General features: G+C 33.0%; 3 protein-coding genes across 4 annotated transcripts; 1 reads left to right on the forward strand and 2 right to left on the reverse strand.

The window, feature by feature from the left end:
* Positions 1-3,944: 3,944 nt before the first annotated feature.
* LOC108321657 (sulfated surface glycoprotein 185) lies at positions 3,945-5,354 on the reverse strand. The gene is made up of 2 exons (XM_017553475.2): positions 5,103-5,354; positions 3,945-4,993 (listed from the first exon to the last, which is right to left on the reverse strand). Exons 1-2 carry the CDS (start codon positions 5,272-5,274, stop codon positions 4,395-4,397), a joined length of 771 nt encoding a protein of 256 aa, XP_017408964.1. The 5' UTR covers positions 5,275-5,354; the 3' UTR covers positions 3,945-4,394.
* A 1,823-nt stretch (positions 5,355-7,177) lies between these two features.
* On the reverse strand, positions 7,178-16,463 carry LOC108321638 (signal peptide peptidase-like 2). 2 transcript variants are annotated; one of them, XM_017553451.2, is made up of 15 exons: positions 16,439-16,460; positions 16,108-16,343; positions 15,803-15,961; positions 15,438-15,549; positions 14,932-15,048; positions 13,206-13,363; positions 11,922-12,101; positions 11,520-11,554; positions 11,256-11,412; positions 10,484-10,537; positions 10,305-10,397; positions 9,024-9,166; positions 8,055-8,125; positions 7,645-7,728; positions 7,178-7,555 (listed from the first exon to the last, which is right to left on the reverse strand). In XM_017553451.2, the coding sequence occupies exons 2-15, from the start codon at positions 16,270-16,272 to the stop codon at positions 7,458-7,460; spliced, it is 1,626 nt and encodes a 541-aa protein (XP_017408940.1). In that variant the 5' UTR covers positions 16,273-16,343; positions 16,439-16,460; the 3' UTR covers positions 7,178-7,457. The 2 variants fall into 2 exon arrangements, with proteins under 2 accessions (XP_017408940.1, XP_052729553.1); XM_052873593.1 differs by lacking the exons at positions 7,178-7,555; positions 7,645-7,728; positions 8,055-8,125; positions 9,024-9,166 and adding an exon at positions 10,084-10,227 and having other exon boundaries at positions 16,439-16,463.
* Positions 16,464-16,791: 328 nt separating this feature from the next.
* LOC108321639 (ras-related protein RABA5e-like) lies at positions 16,792-18,531 on the forward strand. Its single transcript, XM_052873594.1, has 2 exons — positions 16,792-17,328; positions 17,909-18,531. The coding sequence occupies exons 1-2, from the start codon at positions 16,992-16,994 to the stop codon at positions 18,229-18,231; spliced, it is 660 nt and encodes a 219-aa protein (XP_052729554.1). The 5' UTR covers positions 16,792-16,991; the 3' UTR covers positions 18,232-18,531.
* Positions 18,532-21,185: the final 2,654 nt, after the last annotated feature.

Consider the following 21,185-nt stretch of genomic DNA (forward strand, 5'->3'; position numbering starts at 1 on the left):
ATGTTATTTATTATATAATTTTAGGACTTATAGTGGTCGCATTGATGTTATTACGAAGTACTCGATAAAAAAATAATTATATTAAATATTAATATTAGCATTTGATGATATTAAAAGAAAACAACCATTGTATTGGGCGGTGGAACGGGGATAAGAAGGTCAAATTCATTTTGTATTTTTCTGAAGCTTACGTATAAATAATAATAATAATATTTAGTTTCGCCCCAATTAATATTTTTTTATTTAATAAGAGGCACAGCACAAAACTTTTGACTTTTTCAGAGCTTAATTGCTATTATGATTATGATTATGACGATAGTGGACTTAATTTGTAAACCATTTCTGATGTTGACAATTGAAAAGTCACATCTGATGTTAGTAACAATATTAATATGCAGAATATAAAAATATACGTTAAATATTTATAATCATATAAAAATATGTATAATTTAATTTTAAATAAAAATATATATTACAAGATTAATCACTTTAAAGTATATCTAAAAGTAGCTAATATAAAAGATAAATGATAGTTTTATTTAAGAGTTGTGAATAACATTTAAAGTATAATATGACCAACATGCATTAAAGTTATAGAGACAAATACAATGTTTGACTAGTAATTATTTATTTTACATGACGTATGAGATTTAGGTATGTTTAAAATAAGCGTAGTTGCATAAAGCATATTAGTGAGTATGTTTAGTATTTTAATCATAAGTTTGTACATTTGTGAGTGTGTGTTAAATAATTTAAATTGAGGGAGACGTGATATAGATATATGATATTATGATTAATATTAAGATTAAGGATAGTTCTTAATTCTTGTTATTTTATTATTAAGATAAGATTATAAAACGTGCAATCATGTAAATATGTCTACTAATTTATCCTAATCCGCTCGAAAACCATGCCACCTGTACATTAATTGTTTCCATCAATTCCAATTTTTTACCTGTTATTTTCGTCCTCAAATTTTTTTAAAAAATTATACATACTAATTTTATTTCTCTATTTTTTAATTCTTCCATTTTGACTTCTCATATTTTTAAATATAAAACTTTTATTTGTCCTTTACGTTCACGTCCAACATAGGACACATTTTGATTTACAATATGTTGTGAAACTTAAGTGTTGACTTGTGATTTTTAAGCTTTATTTGCTTAATTTGAATTTTTATATTTTTTTAATTGTAAGACTTTGATCTCTGTATTAGGTGACATTTAATGTTAATAAAAAATATAATTGAATTCACGACTCAATAGGGTAGAAAAGCAATAAAATCAACTTTAAAATATGAAAATAAAAAACTATTCATTATATATAGAGTTGTCAAGAGAGTTTTGAGATGCAAATGGTATGGCTCTTTTTGTAAAAACTAAATTTGGATCGATAGCATATATTTAATACTGACTTTTAGATTTTTTTTTTTAATTTAGTGTTACTTGCAAAGAATTTAAGGATTGTTTAGATAAATTGAAAATAAAAATATAGTTCAATACATATTTTTTTTTTCAAACTGATTATCAAAGCATTCCGTAGTGAAGTTTTTCAACATTTTGGAAAAAATAAAGAGTTAAAACTTACTGATTATTATTTTAACCTTATCATATAATCACACGTAATGCAACAATTCAAACTCATAATGAATCATCACATAGATTTGTATGTTTGTAAACTTCGGTTAAACCCAACTTATCAAAGTATAAACCGAGTTTAAGGGAAATTTAGATTATTTCTTAAAAAACAAATAATGAAATGTCGAATAATTTAATTAACTAAATTTTATAAAACTAAATTCATCTATTAATAAGTTGAATCACAACTTTTTTTATTCTTTCTTTTAATTTTATTATTAAGTCAATTTTATATCTTCTTATATAATCGAGAGCATTAGATTTGTTTTAATACAAGGGAATGAAATATTGATGCTCATGAATTAACAACTATATTTCTTCTAAACTTCGATAAAATGTGAATTAAATAAACTTATTTGTATAAGAGTGATTATGGACGGAAGTCAATTCAAACAACGTAGTAGTATAGCTCCAATGATGTGCACCACGAATGTTATCAAAATAATATCAGGAAATAAAAACAATTATAATAAAGTAAAAACAATTCAAGAATTTGATTATTTCTTGTGATAAGAATAATTTATGGGATGGTAATTACGATAATAAGGTTAGAAAAGCTTATTCAATTTGTTTTAATTTAATAAATTAAGTCAGTTTAATAATTAGAAAAATAGAGTTTCTTTTAAGATTTGTTTATATTACAACTCTAAAGACTTTTTATCAATAAAGATATTTATGTGTATATATAAACTTATATTTATATCTTGTTTTATTTTATGTGGGAATTTCTTTATATTCTAATTCCTTATTTTGATGTCGAGTATAATCATTGATGTATGTTGATGAAAAATTATCTAAGATCCAAGAAGTACTTAATAGGTAATTGAACATAGGTAACTAAATGAACTGAAGTTTAAACATTTCAAAATTAAAAATATATTTATTTAAGCCATTGATCAGTATATTCCGAAAACTATTTTCAAGGATATTTGAGATTTAATAAAAAAGAAGTATCAAGGAACGCAAGAGGAAAGAGACAACAACTTTATACTTTTCCTGCAGAGTTTGAAACAATTCAACTGAAGAATGGAGAATGAAGACTACTTTGCAATTTTTATGGCAGTTGTCAATAAAATAAGGTTGAAAAAATCATTGTTGTTGAAAAGATACTTTGATCTTGAGTACCAAAGATATTGATGATCTTTCACTTGATGAATGGTAAAGTTCATGATTGGTGCAAGAACCAAAAGCTAGGAAGCAAGCATTGAAAGCTTATAGTAATACAATAATGATAGAGGACATGGAGATAGAGGCAAAGGACGAGAGAAACAATGTGCTTGGACAACAAAATCTGAAGCCATAATGAGCAAGCTCAAGATAAAAACAAATGAAGAATCATGACAAATATAAGGTAAAATATGTCATAATTTTGGTCATTAAGTTTCTGAATATCATACCAGGTTTCCTAGAGACAAGGAAAAGACAAAGATGTCAAATCTAGCATATACGAAAGAAGAAGAAAAGATGTTGCTCATGATTGTTCAAGACATAAAAATGTCGAATAAGGTTTCAAAAATGTTGGAGGATGACATATGCTTGTATTTTAAAGAGCACTCTTCAAATTCCTTTTTATACTTGGGATTACTTATTGGAATAGCTCCCAAGAAGATGGTGACATGGAAAACTATCACATAGAAATTTAATAGGAAACTTAGAATTTGGAACTATAAATTGATATCCTTTGGTGGTAGATTATGTTTGTGAGACTTAGTTTTGTTATTCTTAAAGGATCAAATGAGAGTCTAATTGTGATGTTCCACGTTAGTTAGAAATAAGTCTCACGTTATTTGAGAAATAAAATAATAGTAGGTAAAAACTTATTAATTCATTATTTTAAGATTTTAAATAGAAAATGATGTAATTTTTTATATAGTTAAAGTGAGATCTCATTAAATTATATTTCTTTAGGAAATCTCCTCGATAAATCTAACACTAAATACTTAATTCTAAACTAAAAGCTATATATAACAGTGACACAATTTTTACATATGCAAATCTGTGTTTGTATAGTTTCTGGCTCGTAACTTTAACTACCTTAAAAATTCTGTTTTAACATAAATCTGTAGCATGAGATTATCTTAGGTTAGCAGAGGTAACCTAAGATCATCAATATATCCAAATATTATGAGATGCACAATCAATATCGTTAGTTACTCGGCCTTAAAAAAAACACAAACTTCTCCAATTTTGTTTTTCTGTTATCGAAACGAAAATTTTCAAGAATTAACCATGACATTATATCTTTACATAAATTAATTAAACAAAGCAGGACATAAAGTTGCTACACCAGGAACCAACATGTCTTGATTGAAGTAAAATCCTATGATCCCTTTTTCTGTGATCATTAGTCCACATATTATTCTCGCCGTGACCTGCTTCACTTTTGAGTGAACAGCACAGCATACACGTGAGCCGGACAAGATAACACAGACGATGGTTGCATTACCACCCAATAAAGTTTAATTACCGAATTCCACTGTAGTTTGTATATCATGTTCTTGTTGACCGCTGAATCACATGTTTCCATACAAATGTAATCAAGACAGGAATAAATAAAGAAAATAAAATGGTAGAAAGTTCTAAGGAGTTTAGCATTTGGGATCCATAGAGGTTCACTTGGATATACAAATATCAATAAATAAAATCTGAACCAAACCACGTAAAGAATTGATATCATTTTCTATCCAAAACCTTTAATATATAATGTTTTACTTTCTCATTATGTAGTTCTTGGACTCACTTAGATTCTGAACCATGTTATGGTACATAAGGAGGAGGTGAAGGAGGAATGTGAGGGATCCAAGTGGAAGGATCCCCTAAATTGAATGCAGGTGGAGAAAATGCAGGAGGGGTTGGAGGATATTGTGGGAAAGGGAAAGGCAGAGATGGGATTGGTGGTGAGGTTGGAAATGGCAATGGAGGAAAAGGAAATGATGGAAAAGGTGGTAGCTGCGGCGGCCAAGGGAAGAAGAAGAACTCAGAGGGGTACAGAGATTTTTCCGATGACAGTTTCTCATTCTGATGTCCACACAAGGTACTGTTCTTTTGAGGTGGCTTGAAACTGAGACCACTCAAGGTGTACACACACATGTTGTCTTGTTTTGATTTCACTGATATCTCGCGTGTTGTGCTCTTGAGCATGGGAACATTGCAAGTGGAAGTGGAGCTACTAATCAAAGATGCTTGGCAGAGAGACACAATTGCTGAACCATCCATGCAGTTAACTCCATCCACTGATGGTATCTCCAACTTGTAAACTCCATTTTGGTCTGTGGTTCTGTTCACCGAGAAGCTTATCTGCTCGTTAGTTTTTGGTGAGGTCGCTCTAAATCTGCACTGTATGTGAACTTCAACACCTGATTAATCGATTAATTAATTAGAACAAATCAATGAAACAGTGCATTGCAAAATTGCAAAATTGCAAAATGAAAACTGATCTACTGGCTGATTGATTAATTTCCTTACCTTGCAAGAAGTAGCTCTGTTTAGAAAAAGTGCTGATGGAGCAGGTATCACAATAAACAGCGCCTACTACAGTGATATGAGAGATAATTGGAGATGGGGTCTGAGCAATGAGAAGGACGGGGGAAGCGAAGAGAGATGTTAGAAAAAGAAGAAGAGTGAGAAAGTGATCCATGGATGAAAAAGAGAAGAGTGAAGAAGAAGAAGGTTCTACGAAATTAGACCATTTGGAATTGTTTGATGATTGGGATTGGGAAGGGAAGAGGGACAATATTTTATAGTGAGAAAGTGTGTGGTGTCTGCATAGAAGGAACCCGTGAGTTTGTAGTGGTAGGACCAGGAGCAATAAGAGAGTTGAAATTTTTAATGTGGTCACTACAAACAAAGACATGTGACGATGTTGTTGGCAGAATATGGGTGGCAAAGAAGCTGAGGTTTCGAGAGGTGAGTGTACCAAAAGAGATCGAAACTTTTTTTTATTGTTAGCAACAAATGTTTTACTCCATCCAAACTTTTCTACCACTCACACATAGACGTCATTGCTAACAACAACTGCTGTATCTTCAAATTATCAGCGAAATAGAATGGGAATTTAAGAACAGTAAGCACCATTTGATCATTAAGAAAACGGATAACTTGTCTTCTTCTAGATTGACCATTTCATCCAAACCAGAAGCAGCTAATTCATTTATAGTTTTGAAATTAATAGAATGCGTGTCAATGAAATCTCATTGTTCATAATTAACCTGTGTGGCATATTATAATTATGAAATATGAACAGTAAAATTAATGCATAAATTGAAACAAGAATTTCTAAAAAAGAAAATAAATTTATGGATAGAATAATGTCTTCAGTATCCATAGCAAAAAAAATCAATTATTGAGGGATATATGGAAATAAAACCTGTAGTCCTTGGTTTAACCATTTAAGATAGCTTTGTTGATTTTTTTCCCCCCTCAAAGTAGACCCAATAAGCCAACATGTGATTTTCCACAATCAGAATGTTTAATTTCACTAGTAATAATAGTTTACCATTTTAGTTTTGGAGAATACTCTGCCATATAAATTAAATGGGCAAATGCATGATTTGATTTTGTAGTTTTAATTTAAAATTTCCCGCACTGCCATATATATATAAGAACAATTTTAGGTTTTATACATTTTTGATAAATTTACATATTTTAACCGTGGTGAAAATGAAATAGTACATACAAACACGGTTTCGTTTGAACTTATTAAACAATAGTTATTTTGAAAAATTAAAAATATATATGGTTTTTAATTTTAAATTACTGCTTATATTTATTTTAGTTTGCCCATTTTTAAAGTGTAATTTCATTAATTACAAAATTGATCATAATTGAATGTAATTTGAAAAATAAACATAGTATTATTAACTGGATCCAGATCAAATAGGCCGAGGCACACTAGAACGGGTGTCGAGTGAATATATATATATATAGTTTTGAAACCTGAAATAACTTTCAAATATCAAAACAATTTATGATTACAAAATTCCTCTTGTAGACATTTACGATGTAAATAGCTTTTTCTAAGATATTCCTTTATATAACACAATTGTACAACAACACAAAAAATACAGTTGTCATATGTTATATAAGGTTGAATTCCTGGGGCTTAAAAAGTATAAAGAATACTTCAAAATGTCCGTTGTAACGTTGTAATATTCATTTGACAGTAATAAATAGTGTCAGTCGTCATCTTTTAATTATGGATCATTTTCAGATTCACTGAAGTGAAATATCATAATCAAATTAGTATAAAAAAAAAGTAAATAAAAGAATATTGTTTTTCTATTGCGCCTTAGACGGAACTTGTGTACAGGTCAACAATCCGTGTTGTAACGCCATTCATTTCAATTCGGCTCAAAATTGTAAATGAATAAATTGTTAAAAGAATTTAAAATTACCTTGATAATGTAACCCATCTACCTCGTGAATGCATGCATCAGCTTTTGCCTAGTTTTAGTTTATTGAGGAACTGACAGACAGAACAAGGAATGAGAAATGATGATTAGCATCAGTTCAATTACGTATCACTGCGGCAGTTGGAAAGGTGAAAGTTCAACGGCATCGCCAAGGGCGATATGATGGTTAATTTTATATACCTACTTTTCCATCTGTTTATCATTCCTTTTACAAGTGAACTATGAAGCAGTCATATATAAAAAACACTCAATCATTAATACAGAAAATAGTTACGAGCCTGTACTGTACACCTGCCGTTTTCCCTAACCTCGGCATTCATTCCATATCATTATTGAGATGCTGAGAACATTTCCGAAGTTGCAGTTCAATTTCTTCAATCCTCAAAAGATTAATTAATTATGTAATCATTTAAACTTCAGAATGCTCTGTTGACAATGATGGGTCAGTGCCATAATTCCAAAGGTTCTTCAACTCACCTCTTATACATCCCAATATGACAGTGACACCTGTTCATTTAATTAGACAACAATAGGAATCAGATAGATTTAACTTAAATGTCGAGCTACGCATCTAACTTCAGCACAAAACTAGTTACCTAGTGTACAAGGAACAAGGTACAGAAGAGCAGGTTGTCCATTTCCGTTCATAAGATATAGCCCCAAATATGTGAAAACGAGGCCTAAAACAGAAAAGGATCATCTGTCATGATATAGTAGCATTGAAACGAGGTTGTAATATGACAAATAAATTTGGATCTTCAGCATTTGTAACTTATTTTATATTCCTTGTGACTGGAAGCATATGCAAGTTATTTCAGGTCTGCTTCAGTTTCAAGCAGTGTATGACAAACCTTAAATTCTGAACTCTAATCACAATACTTAAATCCCAGAAATAATTGGCCTTGAATTGAATGTAGACGAGTAAAACAGAAGCAACGCAGTTTTAACCAGAGTTCTGATATAAATTAACGAGTCTTTCAATATAAACATGAAACAAAGAACTTACCAATGCCATATCCAATTACCAGCCAAAGAAAATATCCATTTGATGCTCCCCTCCCATTATCTTTGTCAAATCTATGACAACCAAAATACAGAATACATATGTTAAAACAGCATTTGTTTTCTATAAAGTACATAAATAAATAAGTTTTTTATAAAGAAAAGAATTCTCTAAGAGACATCAGATCATCAGGAATATTCATGAAACACGATACAAAGGACAGGAGGCTTTTAAAGTCATGAAATTTAATAGGATTTTACTCCTGAGAAATTGTGACATTTTGCCCATGTTTGATATAAGTGAGTATTACTAACCCCAAAAAGCCTAAGTAAGACAAACAAACTGCCCGTTTAACATCATAACAGTATAAAAAAAATCTTTAGTTAATTTCAAGTAATATTAAAATGAACTTTCCGATGTTCTGCAAGACCAAGAAAGCTACAGCATGCACATAAATTGTGCTAAACTTGTGATGACTGGAATTTGTTCTGTTCCCTTTAAGGACCTTGGTAAAGATGTTTGTACATAGGTCAAAAGTTTGCATGTATTAAGCAATGATAAGACCTTGCTGAATCTTCTTGCATAAAAAGTGGCAGTATTTGCCAATATACTATGTATTTTCATGAAATACAGGATTAGATTTTGATATCCATAACAGGATTGGTTATCACACGGTGTCAGAGGCAGGCAAAGTGCAATCAAATTGCAAATATCAAGTACGTAATTTACTGAGTACAAGTTCAAAAGCCTACGATTCACTTAACCAAACAGTAGCTTCCCCAGTGGAATGCAAATAGGGTGAAGAGAAACTACGGAGCTAAGAAATATCAAAGTTACTCAATAAATAGCCATTATTCTTTGGTTTCTGTTTTCTGTGGGAGCAAAAATAGACAGTATTCATTCAAATGTACATCTTCAATTTTGCAAATCTTGCATTTAGATATGATGTTGACTAAATAAGGAATTGAGTACCTATGAGCAAAGGAAACAAGCAACCCAGGAAAGAGAATATCCCCAAATCCAATCATGTCATAACCTCCCCAGGGATCAAACAGACGAGGAAATCTCAAAAGCATTGGAATTGCCTCTCCACCTGCCTTATCACCTCGAGCAACCTAGAAATTAAGCCCATGTAAGAGTATATAAATCTATAAACAGAACAATTATTGCTTCCTTTTTGATAAAGCAACATTACAGAGAGAAAAATAATACAAGTGTTCATAGGGTAGCTAATTTATTGTTTACTATATGTTATCTGTGTTAGTCAACTCTTGTGTAGCCCCATTTATAGTTAACTTCCACCAGAGGCTGTGCAAATTTGTACTGAAGGCTATATGCAGCCCTCCTTTTTAGTTTTAAATAATACTTAAACATGTGATGATACTTGTGCATTCACAGTGTAACTATCTTCTCCATATCCTCCCTTTCTATACCATAACACAGATAAGTTTAACCCTTTTCAGCAGTACACTTCCCTTTTGTTTATTACTTGACATGCTGAATCTTTTTGCAGTGTAACCTTCCTTTTTTCTGCTAGCCTGCGAGCACTAGATCTGTACAATCCCAATGTCTGTTGAAGCAGAAGCACACGAGTGCGGCACAAGAACAAAAAATAAATAGAAGAGATGTTACAACTCCAGAATTGCATCCCAAACCAGTTGCAGAACTCACCATCATGTACCAACCATCTACCATTTCCCTCCATTCATGCTCCAGCAAATAAGCATGTATCACCTCTGCAAGGTTTCGTCCATCCAAAGAACATCCACACAAATCAATTACTTTCCCAAAAGTACATACTATTTTCTCGCCCACATTGAATCTGAACACTTTAGTGCAAGGTCTAGAATTTCCTAATTTTCTTCCAAAGCTCCACTCCGAAAAGCACCATAATGCCAAATAGAAAAACAATTGAGCATAGATAAGTTCGGTGAATTTAGTTTTTAACTGAATCACTCCTAAATTCCATGTTCACAGTTATATAATATAATATATATATATATATATATATATATATATATATATATAAGAGAGAGAGAGAAAGAGATTAATCAGCTAGTGGTCGTTGAATTTTTCTGTTCAGACTTTTTCTCTTGATATGCTTCAGAAGATGATGTATCTTGTAACTTAATGCCTCTAATTTCTCTTCTTCCTTCTGTGAAACTTTTCTTTTTATCTAGTAAAAGAAAATAAGTCCTAAGGTGGCTGAGACAATAGAAGTTAAAGTACTATAGTAGGAAAGTAAATACTTACTGCAATCATAACACTCTCATGGAATATCACTGGAGATATGAATACCCAAAAAATGTCATAGACAAAGGCACAACATAGGAGTACCGTTGCAACCTATAATACCATGCACAAGAAACTCTTAGAGCTGTTTTAATATACAAGACAAATTGATTGTAGAGATAAAGAATCCATGAAGGTACCTTAATATTAGGTAATCTAGCCAACTGCAAGACTGTTATCATCAAACAGATGCCCTGTGAAGAACAAAGCAAAAATTCAAGTGTATAGCACACAATGAAAGATCACACATTTTATCATCATCATCAAGCTTTTAGATTGACATCTGAAAAAGCACACTATGGAATCAACCAAGATGCCAATTCGGTATTTGACCATTATGTGCAGATTAAACAAATATTGTTAATGATTTGACAAAACCTAATATAAAGATTAGGAATAGAGGAAATCAAAAAGAAATATTAGTAAAAATATTCATAGTTTATGAACTACCAACCACTAGGGTAGTTAACTATGGTCAAACTAGGATAGCTTCTTGTTAACATAATAAACTACTTGATAGTCACACCATTCCTAAACTAGAGGACTTGTTATACCTATAATATATTTTTGTCATTTCTCTAACATAAATACATATGGATGCGACAGTTTGTGTGTAGTTATTTGAGCAGATAAATATAAATATTGAGATGAATTCAGTTAAATATATACAAAAAATGAAATAGGAATTGTCCACAAATAAACACTAAAAGACAAAGACTTAAACCACAGCAACTTCTACTGCAGTTCTTCATACAACATTCCCCATTTCCAAAGACAGTTAGTATTCATGGACAAGTTTTGGGAAAGAAGGAAATTTCTTATTCTAAGCATCTCTAACAGTGCAAGATTGAATTTAGAAAATGAAATAATAATAGAAAGACCTGTCCTCCAGGTACTAAAAATGACACTTACAAGAATATCTTGGCCAATCCATGAATATGACTCCTGTCTTGTAGCAGCCCAGAAAACTGCAAATGTCACACAGAATAACAATACTACCAGTGAGAAAATAGAAGTCTCCCCAAATAGAGGTACGCTCACTGTCTTCTGACCACAACTTCGGCCTTTTCTGCTCATTCAAATTAGAATAAAAACATAAATTAATAGAAACCATGGCATGCAAAGGAAACACTGAGCACATTTTCAGGTCAGAAAACAAAGAGACGTTGGTTGTACCTTACAGTCAGGCTTACGATACAATTGTGCATACCCTGAAATTCAAAAAAATAAAAAATTAACTTTCAGAGGAACATTAGAGATTTACATTTCACAAGTTGATGGATAGCAATGTTTGTATTAGTGCTCCTAAATTCTTTAACTCTAGAGACTTTCACTCTCTTCCTTTTTTCTCTTACCTATTACTAACTTGTGTATGTAATCAACAAAACAAATGCAGTATAATCTGATTGCTACATGTGTCAAATACTCAAATTGCTAGCTCAAAATTTGAATTTATTTATATACTGCAAATTTAATCATGGAAGATTCAGAACCAATACCTCCTCTTCTATGCACACCATGAAATATGATTTGTTGCACTAAACTACAGGAAAAATCCATGGAAATGAGCTACATTACCTCAATACCACCTATGCAGAAAAGTACAATCAGCACCCAGACAAACCAAGATGACATGAAGAAAAACAATAGCACAAGAAAGGTAGACGCTGCTATGACAAATATGATGGCACCCTTTGAATCAATATGAACAATTTCCTTGTCAAAATCATCTCTGGCTGTTTCAGCAATGGAAGATTCCTAACAAAAGAAATGAAGCATATAGGAACAAATTAATACACTTGAACATCTGTTAAAAGTAAACGTGAAAAGAAAATGTATCAGTAAACAAAAAGGAAGAAGGTACACTCTTGTACTCCATTGTAAAATTCATAGAAGACTGGTGGTATTATTTATTCCTGGGAATATTATAATGAGGAATATTATCTGGTAAATCAAACTAAATATGTTTGGATAGAGTTTAACATTTATGGAAATGCTTACAGAAACTCAACTGGTACAAGTACAAAACAAAAGTGGGAATCGAAGTTAATGGCTGTGATGTATGATAAGTTGAAATTTCTAACATCCCCCGAGGGAGTGAATGTACCCCACCTATAGGACTTGAGCACAATAGTAGAGTCCACATCAAGTAGTTTATTCTATTCATCGTGGAACTCCTAACATTGTTACCTTTAAGGGCCTATATGTATGTTCATGATGGGTTTCACTCTATTGACACTAACCCGATGGTAGCTTTTTTTCTTTGATGGATTTACTACCTACTAGTATTCGGTTTGCATCTTAATCTGACCTATAGGTAGCCCTTTTAGTAGTTCAACTTTCAAGGGAAACACCAACTATTAGAACTTAAGAGCAAGAGTAGAGTCTAAGCCAAAAAACTAGTCCATGTAGTGGGAGAATTTCAAGGCTTAAGTACCATATTAAGTAGTTTATCCTAGTTAATGTGAGAATCAGCCATGGAACAAAATCCAAGCAAAATATAAAGATGCACGTTCACAGGAATCAGCCATGTCTCAAAAATAATTTAAAACATATAACAAACCCAGGAATTTTACATTCATAAGTTCATTCCCAGGAATAATTTGCAAAACTTAAAACACGCACTCTTAATAAAATTATCAGTGGCCAAACAAAATGAAATAGGAAATGTAGATCAATACACATGCTAAGGTCAAACTGTGATTATACATTTCCCATTTTAGCATTGTTCAAATATTAGTAGATCTTTTCATGACAAAAGCATGTCCTCACATCCAGAAAAGTGTTTTTTTAAGGAATCACCAAAGTAAATTTATGTATAACAAACTTTATGGATAGTATAGGGTTGCAAGGAAAACAAACCTTGGGACATAATTCATTATAGCGTTCATCAGACTTCTCTGGAGAAGTAAAATCCGACCATAGAGAAGCACATACAATGGTTCCGACAGACATCAACCACAAAAATGCAACTGAGAAGTCAACAAGTGGGCGAGGTGGAGCATATAACAAAATTTCCACTGCAATAACAACTCAAAATTAACAATCTGTAAGTCAAGTGGAAAATCAACCTGACATCTAGATGAACGAGCTTCTTTATTAACGAAACCAAGTTTTTCTTTCGCATCCTGTTTACTCAAATAACACATTGTGGCACTATTAGTATTAATCAGTACTTTTAAAACTTAAACAATCCATGAACCACAAAATGAGATCAGTTAAGGTTTCAAGGTCAAATGAGTTTAATTGGACATTTGTAACATACTAATAGAATCAACAATGTATGAAATATAACAGGTAAAATCATGGGGAAAAAAAATTAATATTTAACATGAATAACTAATTTGATTCATGACATATACAATAAATCAAAACAGAATTAAGTACATTGAATATATCTTAAAATGCACAAATAATTAAATATAGTTAACTACATTGTCCACTAAATAAATAATTTAAATATAAATCTGAATACAAAAAAATGTCATCATTAAAGAGAAACAAATAGTCCCAACTGGTACAGGCATTCAGCACACAACATTGAGTGCACTTGAATAGAATATATCTCAGTTCAGTTCCATGATTTGGAGAAAACATACATTCATTTTCCCTAGTTAATATATCAAATTATTGTACAAGAATCATTCAGAACAATTGGCTTAGCAGTGGCATGCCGGATCTGTCACTGGAAAAGCCTAGGTTCAACTCTGTCAAATCATTCAAATGCAATGTATAAAGAAAAAAATGAGCTACTAAGAGCATTTCCAATGGTGGTTTCTTAATAAATTCCTTAACTTGAAGAATGAAATCTTCTCCGGGCAAGAGGTGTTCCTTTAAAATAAGATGTGCATCTTATATGAGGAAATGGGTTCTTAACATTAAAAATTGATTATCTAGTATCAACAAACATTAAAAAATACACAATTGTGAGTTGTTAGGAGAAAAATTAGGTATAAGTTACTAAGCAATGGGATACCACAAATCATGCATTTTAATGTATGAAACAACTCATATTACTGGAGATGCTCTCAGAGAATAAAAGCACTAAAACATTTCTATCAATTCTGTGTTAGAAGGGTGAGCCTCCAAGCTGTAAAAGCATCCTTTCTAAGGTCATCCCCTTCTGTTTGTAATCAAACTAGCTTCCATCTGATTATTTTTTTTCAATGAAGCCTCGGAGGGTCTTCTTCTCACATGTCCAAGCCACTTTTAGTCTTCTTCTCCAATTGGATGGAGAATAAAATGAAATAAAAGAGAGGAGAATAAACTATCCTCATACACATGTTACTAGCAAAAACAAACAATTAAGTCATATCCCACTCGGCCCAGTCAGGTCTATAGTCACAGGCAACACCATTGAACTCAAATACACATTTTACAATGGCCAAAAAAGAAGAGAAAACAGAAAAATAAAATAAAATAAAATAAAATAAAAAATATATATATATATATATATATATATATATATATATATATATATATATATTATTTGCATCTGTGAAGTATACAACATCGTTTAATAGATATACAAGGCTAAATATTAAACAACAATTGTACCAATAGATGTTAGAAGAATTGAAGTCCTGACCTTTCCTCCCAGATATTAAAGAGTTGTTGAGACCTTCTCCTGCTGACTTTGTTATCATTACAACTGGAATTGAAATGTTTGCCTCACTGCTATTGGAGCAAACCATCTCAAAGAGATCTGGAAAAATTAATAGTTAGATATTACACTAATACGATCATATAAAGCTTTATCGACTGGAGCAGAAAAAAGAAAAGTGTGCAACTCATTAATTGCAACCAAAGCAATAATTCAATAAGTAAATTGTATGCTAAAACATTTAGTGGATATTCAAAGATGAGAGCAGTAGTGTGAAAAAGGCCGTGTCACTTTGTCCATGCTTATGTCAGTTGTTTTACTACTTAGTACTCATTTCATATTTCCATTATGTATTAAATGCATTCAAGAATTGTCTGCATCTTCATATAAATGAATATGCTTTAGTATAAAAAAGAACATTTGCAACTCACTTTACCAACGATTGAAAATGAGTATAGAAGTCTCATAGTGTGTGAAGCACTAAAACAAACCTTCTGCGTCATTTATTACCAACATGCCAGTAGCACCTCCAGCCTGCGCAAATTCAGCTTTGACTGTAAAGTCACAACCCCCACGTATACAGAGAGCAACTGATCCAGACAACTGTAAAAAGAGGAATGCATAACTCACTGGGTATGTTTCTTGAGAAAAACAATATACCTCATTAACTATCAGCTATTGGAGGATAAAAATAGAATAACAAAAAACAGTTTGAAACACGAAGACAGAACATGGATGAGGTCTCTTATTAGTTAGAGAGTTTATCAAGAATGTTTCTAAAATCGGCACGTAGCAAGGGCATAAATGTATTAGATCGTAGGTGCAGAGAAGCAGGGTGGAAGAGGAAGAAAAGAACCTTTGAAGTTGAATTGGAACAGCAGTCTACAGGATTAGAGAAAATTGCAGGAGTTCTGACACTGTTTTCAGGTTTCTCAGGCAAAAGAGAGCCAAATCTGGCAGTGACGCCATTATAAATACGTCCTTCCACACCATCAATCCAGTTCTCCACCTTGACCTGCAGGTAGGCAGCCAGCCAGTCAATAAAGAAAATCACATAAAATTGTGATGGATTTTGGAAGCGACTCGCAGGAGTAAAAGAGAAGAAAAAAAAAAGGAGATCGAACGGAAGTAACAAAAGAATAATTGATGGAAAGAGAATACCAATTGGAAGGGGTTATTGCAGGATTGGGACTTGGGAGCCCTCTGGTCGTCGCGTTTGGCATCGTTATCGGCGGCGGCGGTGGCGGCGGCGGTGGCGGTGGCAATGAAAAACAGCAGTAACAGCAACACAGGGAGGCCAGGAGGCGACATCGTTTTGGTTTGCATTGGCAGCAGACAAAGACTTGTAAGGCAACAAGGCAAGTCACAGAGTCCTCGAGGCTCTCTTCACTGCATCCCTGCAATCGAAAGCCGATTATAACAACTACTGTTCCATTTTTTCTTGCCTTTTTAATTAATTATTAAATTAAACTAGACGACGCCGTTTCCCAACCTTCACCAAAACTTTGCAATTCCCATCCTACGGCTACCATTTATTTCAGTTTTATTCAATACGGCCAACCACACGCAATTTTCCTACTCCTTCCTTTTATCGTCTCATTTCCCCACGTCATCTTCTATCTTAGGTTCCCATTGTTTCAAGAATAATAATCATTTATTTTTTTATAAAATTGTTAACAAGATGATTATTCCTTTGAAATGAACCCAATTACAACCATAGATGAAGCGAAAATGGATTGAATAGAACAGAGAGAAACAAACGGACATGTTTTAGGTGTCTTAAAAAACTAAAATAATTTTATTAAAGCAATAAATAATAATAATAATTTGAATTTTATATAAAAAAAGGAAAGGAGTGGGACAAGAAGGGCAATGAATGCAGGAGAGTAGAGTAACGGAGCTTGTTGATGCCAGGTTGTGTGGAGTATCATCACAGCGAAGCAGGCAGTCTCAGAAACTAAACCTTTTCTTTTTTTTCTCTCTCTCTCTCTGAGTTGGAGTTGGAGGAGGGTCGGAGAAGGAGGACTGGGAAATAGAGTTTGAAAATGTGGGGTTCAGATGACGAGGGGGGAGAAGAGTACCTCTTCAAGATCGTCATAATCGGAGACTCAGCGGTCGGAAAATCCAACCTCCTTTCCCGCTATGCTCGCAACGAGTTCAATATGCACTCCAAGGCCACCATAGGCGTCGAGTTCCAGACTCAGTGCTTGGAGATCGACTCCAAGGAAGTCAAGGCTCAGATTTGGGACACCGCCGGCCAAGAGCGATTCCGCGCCGTTACCTCCGCCTACTACCGCGGCGCTGTCGGCGCTCTCATTGTCTACGACATCTCCCGCCGAACCACCTTCGACAGCGTGGGGCGCTGGCTCGACGAGCTTAAAAGTACTTTCTCTCTCTCTCTCTCTCTCTCTCTCTCTCTCTCTCTCTCTCTCTCTCTCTCTCTCTCTCTCTCTCTCTCTCTCTCTCTCTCTCTCCCTTCTATTGCCAGATCTGATCTTCTTCCCCTTCGCCGATCCGATTCTCTTCTTGTGCACTCCTACGCTATTTTATTTATACGTGTCTTCTGCTGTCTACTTTTCTCTGTAATCACCTTTTTCACAGGCTAACCTAGAACCACCTTTCAATTTATCGATTCTCTCGTGCCTGCTGGTTGCAACTTCTCTTGTAGTTTCGTCTCACTCTCTCTACTTCTTCATAAAGATTCAAAGAGATCGATCATAAAAGTAAAAAGTCCTAATTAGAGAATAGATGTGGCATCTTCGCAAGTACAGCTATTTAGTTAGATAAATACAAACATTCATAGAGAGAGAATAGAGAGAGAGAGAGAGAGAGAGAGAGAGAGAGAGAGAGAGAGCAAATGAGTAATTTAGTTTGGTGTAAAAAAATAAGTTGTGGTTTGTAAGGAAAGGCCATTCATGGATGCTAACGAAGCTGTGTTATTGTATGGTGTGATCTGATGCAGCTCATTGCGATACGACGGTGGCCATGATGCTGGTGGGAAACAAATGTGATTTGGAGAATATAAGGGCGGTGAGCGTTGAGGAAGGGAAAAGCCTTGCGGAAGCGGAAGGATTGTTTTTCATGGAAACGTCTGCGTTGGACTCTACCAACGTGAAGACGGCATTCGAGATGGTTATTCGAGAGATATACAACAACGTCAGCAGGAAGGTCCTCAACTCCGATACATACAAGGCAGAGTTGTCGGTGAACAGGGTCAGCCTCGTCAACAATGGCCCTGCTGCATCCAAGCAAAATCAGACCTATTTTTCTTGCTGTTCCAGATGATCTGCAATGCACCACATACAACTCAGCTTTGTCACTTCACCTCAATTTCTTTTTGTTGCTTTATTAATTAAATGGGTTGGTTGGATTGGGTTGCATTTTTCCTTGGTCGCTAGCTATGATTTCAAAGCTTGTTCATCTGTTACAACTATAAGACAGTCAGACAGACAGAAATATAGTAGCCAAAATGTTGTCTTCAATTTTAAGAAAACCAAAACGGGTATAATTGTATAATCGGGGGTAAAAGTAAAAGAGCTTGTAATTTGATTTGCAGCAAATGAAAGCGGACATCCATTTATTTGTCGTCTGCGTGATTATTGGTAATGGTTTCCTTCTCCCTTTTCTTTTGTCTTTTTGAGTCCTCGTGTTATCTGCCTAACGATTCTTGCTCCCGGGGAATCGTTCACCTGTTTCCTTATGCATTTGGGTCACAGGTTGTTCTTCCCGCCGGTTAGCTGAGCTGAACTGGGAGTCGTTAGTTTTCGTTTAAATCGGTATGATTTACGACTGCTTTGTCTTTCTTATTTGACTGGTGTTTAGCACTTGGGTTAGTTTAGAACACCAGAGCTTCCCTTTTCAGCTGATTTGTCTGGTGAATGGCAAATTGGCAATAAAAGCAAGCAACTTGTAAAGGTAATCTTAAATTCATACCATTCTGCGTAGACATGTTTTGTCTCTTAAGTTAAATGAATCACGCATGTATTGGGAGGTTGGATTTAGTCAAGTGATGTACCTGGAAGTTTGTTTCCTTCAGTTCATCAGTTTCTTCTGAATTGACGAATATAATCTATGACTAGTGATTTATATGCCCATAAAAAGAGAATGCATCTATATGGACTCAACCACACGTTTAAAGCTTATGCCTGCAGCTTAATTCGTTATACTTTGATGTAAAAAAGATGGTTCATCCATCTCTTGACTTGACATATTGAAAATTATATCAACTAGTAATGTTTGTATTTTCGATTCAAGAGTAGTCGTCGTCCTTTGAAATTTATAATTTATAATTATTTAATACATGTACGTTTATAATTTATATTTGTTTAATACATGTACGTTTAGATAACTAGGTTTGAGAGTCAACTGCATAGCTAATCTCACCGGAATTGATGAATTATTATTGACTAAATGGTCAAATTTGATTACCAATTTTTCTGCTAATGATTAAAATCTTATTTTATTATATATTCTCCCAAAATATTTGAAGGCTCTAGAGAACTAAAGTAAAGATATTCATTCGGTTCACTTTTTTAAACAAATATTGTTTTATTTTAGAAGAAAAAGATTCATGAATTATCATTTGAGATAGTAAAACTAGCACACATACAAGCGGTTTAACCCGTGTTAATGAGAACTTTAAGAAGAGTGGTGATACATTCTCTTTAATCAAAATCCCAATACCACCAATACATGTGCGCTTTGTTTATTATTGTTTAGTTTTTTTTTTCTTTTTAGTTAGGCTTAATATTTATTCAAAGTGGTTTTCGATTTTTTCTGGCGCACAAAATTATTTCAATTTTTGTTATTTTTGTTCAATTTTCTGACAACGTCTAAATCATTGGTATTTGAATGTGGTCATGTCATCATCTTCAACATCTCACTATCCAAAATCCTAGCCATCATCAGAACAATCTTCAACCTTGCAAATCAACGAGCAGTCACTAGAACTTGTTTGTCTTCATCGAACAATACAAGTAACCTACATCTGAACCAGAGAATGTGAAATTATGTTAACCACCGCGACAACCATCGCAGTAGTTCGAGAGTACCACGAAATCTCAAATTGCGAACCTTAAATCACGATATCTCTCCACCTATTCGAACCTTCCATCTTCGTCAACCACCACATAAAACCTACAAAGAAACCTATACTAGAAACCAACAATCATCTCAAAGCATAAAACCCAAATCATGAAACTCTCGTGTTCATCATACACCACGCAAACCTGTAGAGAAAAAAAAAAAGAATCAGTCTAAATCATAGAGCCATTTTCGTCCCAAAATCGCAAAACATTACACCATCGCGATGAACCACGAGTTCAATCAAGCACCTTTCGCGTCTCCATCTTTGAACAACAACCTTCACCATAGCAAAATCCTAATTTTGGGTGGAAGATGAAACTGCCACGTGGCAGTCCCTCATTGGAAAATTCTCAGTATGTAAAAAAGTTATACCTCTTTCACTAATGACTCATGTGTACACTTGGTCATTAACGATTTAGACGTCATCATATAAAAGGACTAAATTAAACAAAAAATACAAAAATTGATATCACATTGAACGTTTGAAAAAGTTATAGACCACTTTAAATAAAACTGACAAAAATAGGAATCAAAATAACTATTAAACCTTTTAATTACTTGAGGAATCACTAGATTTTCATTTATTTTTTTAGTTACACTGAGTATTTCAAATTTAACCATCTTACTATGACAATACTAAGTGAGAAGTCAACTAATCCATCTCAAATTTTTATCAAAATATATCTCATTAGTTAGATATGTATATGACAAGAATAACGCAATAAATTATGATATTTTTTTCAACAAATATAGTTACAATTAAAGTTTCAATAGAGGGATGACGAACTTTTACTAAGTTGAGAAGCAAATATTAGAAATAGAAAATCAAAGTTTTAATAAAGACGTGACGAAATTTTATTAAGTTGAAGAGCAAATATTAAAAGTAAAAAAATATATATATAATCAAAATTAAACAAAATATGAGTATCTCAAGAATAAATAGTTGCATATTTGTTATCATTAAATTGAATGATTATATTTATCTATTTTTTAAATTTGGAAACTAAAGCATATAGTAAAAATTAAAGTATATCAAAGTTTAGTATGATTTTATTTATCTATTTTTAAAATTTGGAAACTAAAGTATATCATAAAAATTAAAGTATAACAAAGTTTAGTATAGAAAAGATTTTAATTCTAAAATTTTACATTCA

Source organism: Vigna angularis, chromosome 2, assembly GCF_016808095.1.
Source record: "Vigna angularis cultivar LongXiaoDou No.4 chromosome 2, ASM1680809v1, whole genome shotgun sequence".
Lineage (NCBI taxonomy): Eukaryota > Viridiplantae > Streptophyta > Magnoliopsida > Fabales > Fabaceae > Vigna > Vigna angularis.

What these genes read in the sequence shown, in the direction of transcription:
- LOC108321657 (XM_017553475.2), bottom strand. Translation starts at nt 5,274, where the DNA reads ATGGATCACTTTCTCACTCTTCTTCTTTTTCTAACATCTCTCTTCGCT. An exon ending in ACAGAGCTACTTCTTGCAAG is followed by an intron (nt 4,994 to 5,102) that starts GTAAGGAAATTA and finishes TCGATTAATCAG; the next exon opens with GTGTTGAAGTTCACATACAG.
- LOC108321638 (XM_017553451.2), bottom strand. Translation starts at nt 16,272, where the DNA reads ATGCAAACCAAAACGATGTCGCCTCCTGGCCTCCCTGTGTTGCTGTTA. An exon ending in ATAATGAATTATGTCCCAAG is followed by an intron (nt 12,102 to 13,205) that starts GTTTGTTTTCCT and finishes TTCTTTTGTTAG; the next exon opens with GAATCTTCCATTGCTGAAAC. An exon ending in TCTGCATAGGTGGTATTGAG is followed by an intron (nt 11,555 to 11,921) that starts GTAATGTAGCTC and finishes TTTGAATTTCAG; the next exon opens with GGTATGCACAATTGTATCGT.
- LOC108321639 (XM_052873594.1), top strand. Translation starts at nt 16,992, where the DNA reads ATGTGGGGTTCAGATGACGAGGGGGGAGAAGAGTACCTCTTCAAGATC. An exon ending in CTGGCTCGACGAGCTTAAAA is followed by an intron (nt 17,329 to 17,908) that starts GTACTTTCTCTC and finishes GATCTGATGCAG; the next exon opens with CTCATTGCGATACGACGGTG.